The sequence below is a fragment of the Malania oleifera genome, chromosome 2 (assembly GCF_029873635.1).
Source record: "Malania oleifera isolate guangnan ecotype guangnan chromosome 2, ASM2987363v1, whole genome shotgun sequence".
NCBI classification, from domain to species: Eukaryota; Viridiplantae; Streptophyta; class Magnoliopsida; order Santalales; family Ximeniaceae; genus Malania; species Malania oleifera.
Genome location: NC_080418.1, coordinates 69,031,733 through 69,034,394, shown reverse-complemented (window position 1 = coordinate 69,034,394; position 2,662 = coordinate 69,031,733). Strand labels below are relative to the sequence as shown.

General features: G+C 37.5%; 1 protein-coding gene across 1 annotated transcript; it reads right to left on the bottom strand.

Annotated features, from left to right (window-relative positions):
* Positions 1-1,699: 1,699 nt before the first annotated feature.
* LOC131148716 (uncharacterized) lies at positions 1,700-2,448 on the bottom strand. The gene has a single exon (XM_058098605.1). The coding sequence runs from the start codon at positions 2,202-2,204 to the stop codon at positions 1,770-1,772; it is 435 nt and encodes a 144-aa protein (XP_057954588.1). The 5' UTR covers positions 2,205-2,448; the 3' UTR covers positions 1,700-1,769.
* Between the last annotated feature and the right edge of the window lie 214 nt (positions 2,449-2,662).

Sequence of the window (2,662 nt, the reverse complement as noted above, 5' to 3'; positions counted from 1 at the left end):
GACAACATGGTCTGTAAAAAAAAAAGATAATAACATAATAATAAAAGGAAAGAAAGAAAGAAAGAAAGAAAAAAGCTTGTGTCCAACACTGTTTAGCATGGTGTGAGCCACTTCTCATGGATCAGCCATAAACACACACACACACACAAATCGCTCAACGTAGAGCCAATGCAAATAATTAGTAGGAGCCGGATTAGTCACGTGGACCGTAAAATGGACACGTGGAAATCCGGTGCGTAATCCAAAAAATAATTAGTAGGAGCCCTACCCAATAGAAGACAAAGGAAGAGAGGACTTACCAGCCCTAAAAAAAAAAAAAAAACAAGCCAGTCAAACGTAGAGCTAATGCAAATAATCAGTAGGAGCCCTACCCAATAGAAGACAAAGGAAGAGAAGACTAAGGGGGTTGTCATGGTGACTGTAAAAAGTCGAGTGGTTGCTGGTACACGCAATGCTTCATTCCAAATAATTGGAGTTTTAGGAACAGACTATGCCCTGCAAGCTGCAATTTCAATTTGCTCAAATCTTAAATCCAACTCCCTGGTGGATTCTTGAAATCAAATTTCAAAAGGAAGAGCAATTTAAAACAATTTTTAAGCATGCACATTGATCAGTCAGCAAATTAATAAATAGAAAAAGGAAACGAATGTAATCATTTTTACTAGTTACTAGCAATACAACAACTCTCCTTTCTCTTACCATAAAAACACTAGTAATGACATTTGCAATTTATGAAAAATGAGAAACTACTTCTTCCTCCCACCCCCCCCCCCCCCCCCCCCAACATGCCCCCAAATTCATGCAAAACTTCGTGCCGAAGGTGATTCAACGTCTTCACCATCAATTCAGAAATTCTATAATAAAATAGAAGACAGTCAGTGCTCCTTGGATTAATTCCTACAGCTTTCGAATAGCCATGGAGTCAGGATGAGAATATCCAATCAGATATTCTAGATCAATAAAAATGGACGTTATTAACAAACAGATGGATACAATTAGAAGAATTACATCTTGTAGCAGATAAAACAATCAGAATCTAGACACATGCCTCGTCAAAGAACGAATAGCCATCTCTTGTGCATATGCATCAAGAAAAAATTGCCATGCCTTGCACCTGCCAAGCTGAGCCAGAAGGAGAATATTTCAACAGAGGAACAAAAAAAAATTCTACAACATTTTGTGGGATCTCAAGCTAATATTTACTTGAGCCTTAGCAGCAAGTTCTCAAATCAACATAAAAAAGTTCATTTGTACAAATTTAGATCAATGTAAGCATGTAAAGCAATTTCCATAATGCTTTGCTTTTAGCTACAAGCATTTGTTATATAATTTATGATTTAGCAGCACTTCACATGGAGTTTTAACAAGGAAGTGCAAATAGAAAATTATTATATTTTATGTACAATCACAGAATTGTTGCGAAATGCATACAAACAGCCAGGCAGAATCTGGTTTATTCCTATAAACCAAATTTCCAAGGGAGGCTGGTTATTGCGAGATCCCAACAGAAGTATTTCATTTTTCTTGGCAAATACATTACAGGCATGTTCAGGGCATACTAAACCCCAATAGCCACATTACCCTTTCAAACAGTCTCACTTGATGAAACTGTAATTCTCAGTAATTTTCAGTATGAGCTCTACCATTAGTACATTTAAAAGAACAATTAAGCCGCATAACCTTCACCTTGAATCAGCCATTCAGTCCTAAAGCCTCCAATACTTATTCCAAGAAAAAAAAAAACACTCACTTAATGTTATTTATTCAAACTAATCATACTTCTCTCTCCAAGTGTACACAAGAAAGAAAACCCACGAAAGCGCCAATGCAAAATCCCCCACAAGCTGTCTTGGCCAATCCGAAGCCAAATCCGCAATCCTCCTTTCAAAATTAACCCTCCAAAGAGCCATTGAAACATGCATAAAAACACACCCTTTAGCAAAAAAGCTCTGAAAATCCCTATCCTTTACAAAAGCCACCATGGACAGCAAAAACCCAATTACAAACAAAAGCAACCCAGCAAAGGAATTTGAAGTTTGTATCAACAATTGGTCGTGCGGAGTTGATCCCTGTAGCTTTTTAGCCGTCTCCATGCCATGACCAAACACGGAGATCTCGTTGAGATAGAGCATAACCAAAGAGCCACATGTTAGAGCGATCAAGGAATGGAGAATGCAGATCACAGAGAACATACAGGAAGCCATAGACCGAATGAAACTCTAAATCATCCAATGTGGAGTTCGAACCACAACGAGAGCAATACAACATCAAGAATTTATATAGCCTGTATGGATGTGGGAGTGAGAGGTAAAGGAGCCCTATGGTAATTGACAGGTTTCGATGAGGGATTGGGGTGGAGGGTGTCTGATCTGGATTTGGGATTGGAAAACGAAACCCTAACCCCAGGAGGAAGGTGTGGCGAGAAAGTGATAGGGCGCGGTTATTGGGGAGCCTGTCGTAATCGTTCGGGGTGGCGGGTATTGTTGTAATTTGAGAATTTGCAGTAAAATTATTTGCAAGATTCCAAAGGTAATAAAAGATTATTAGATTTTTTTGAGTGATAATTATAATAAAATATTTTTTAAAAAAATTAATAAATAAATATATTATAAAAGTATTATTTTAGGAAAGTTATGGCGATTAATGGATATTTTTTGGAACA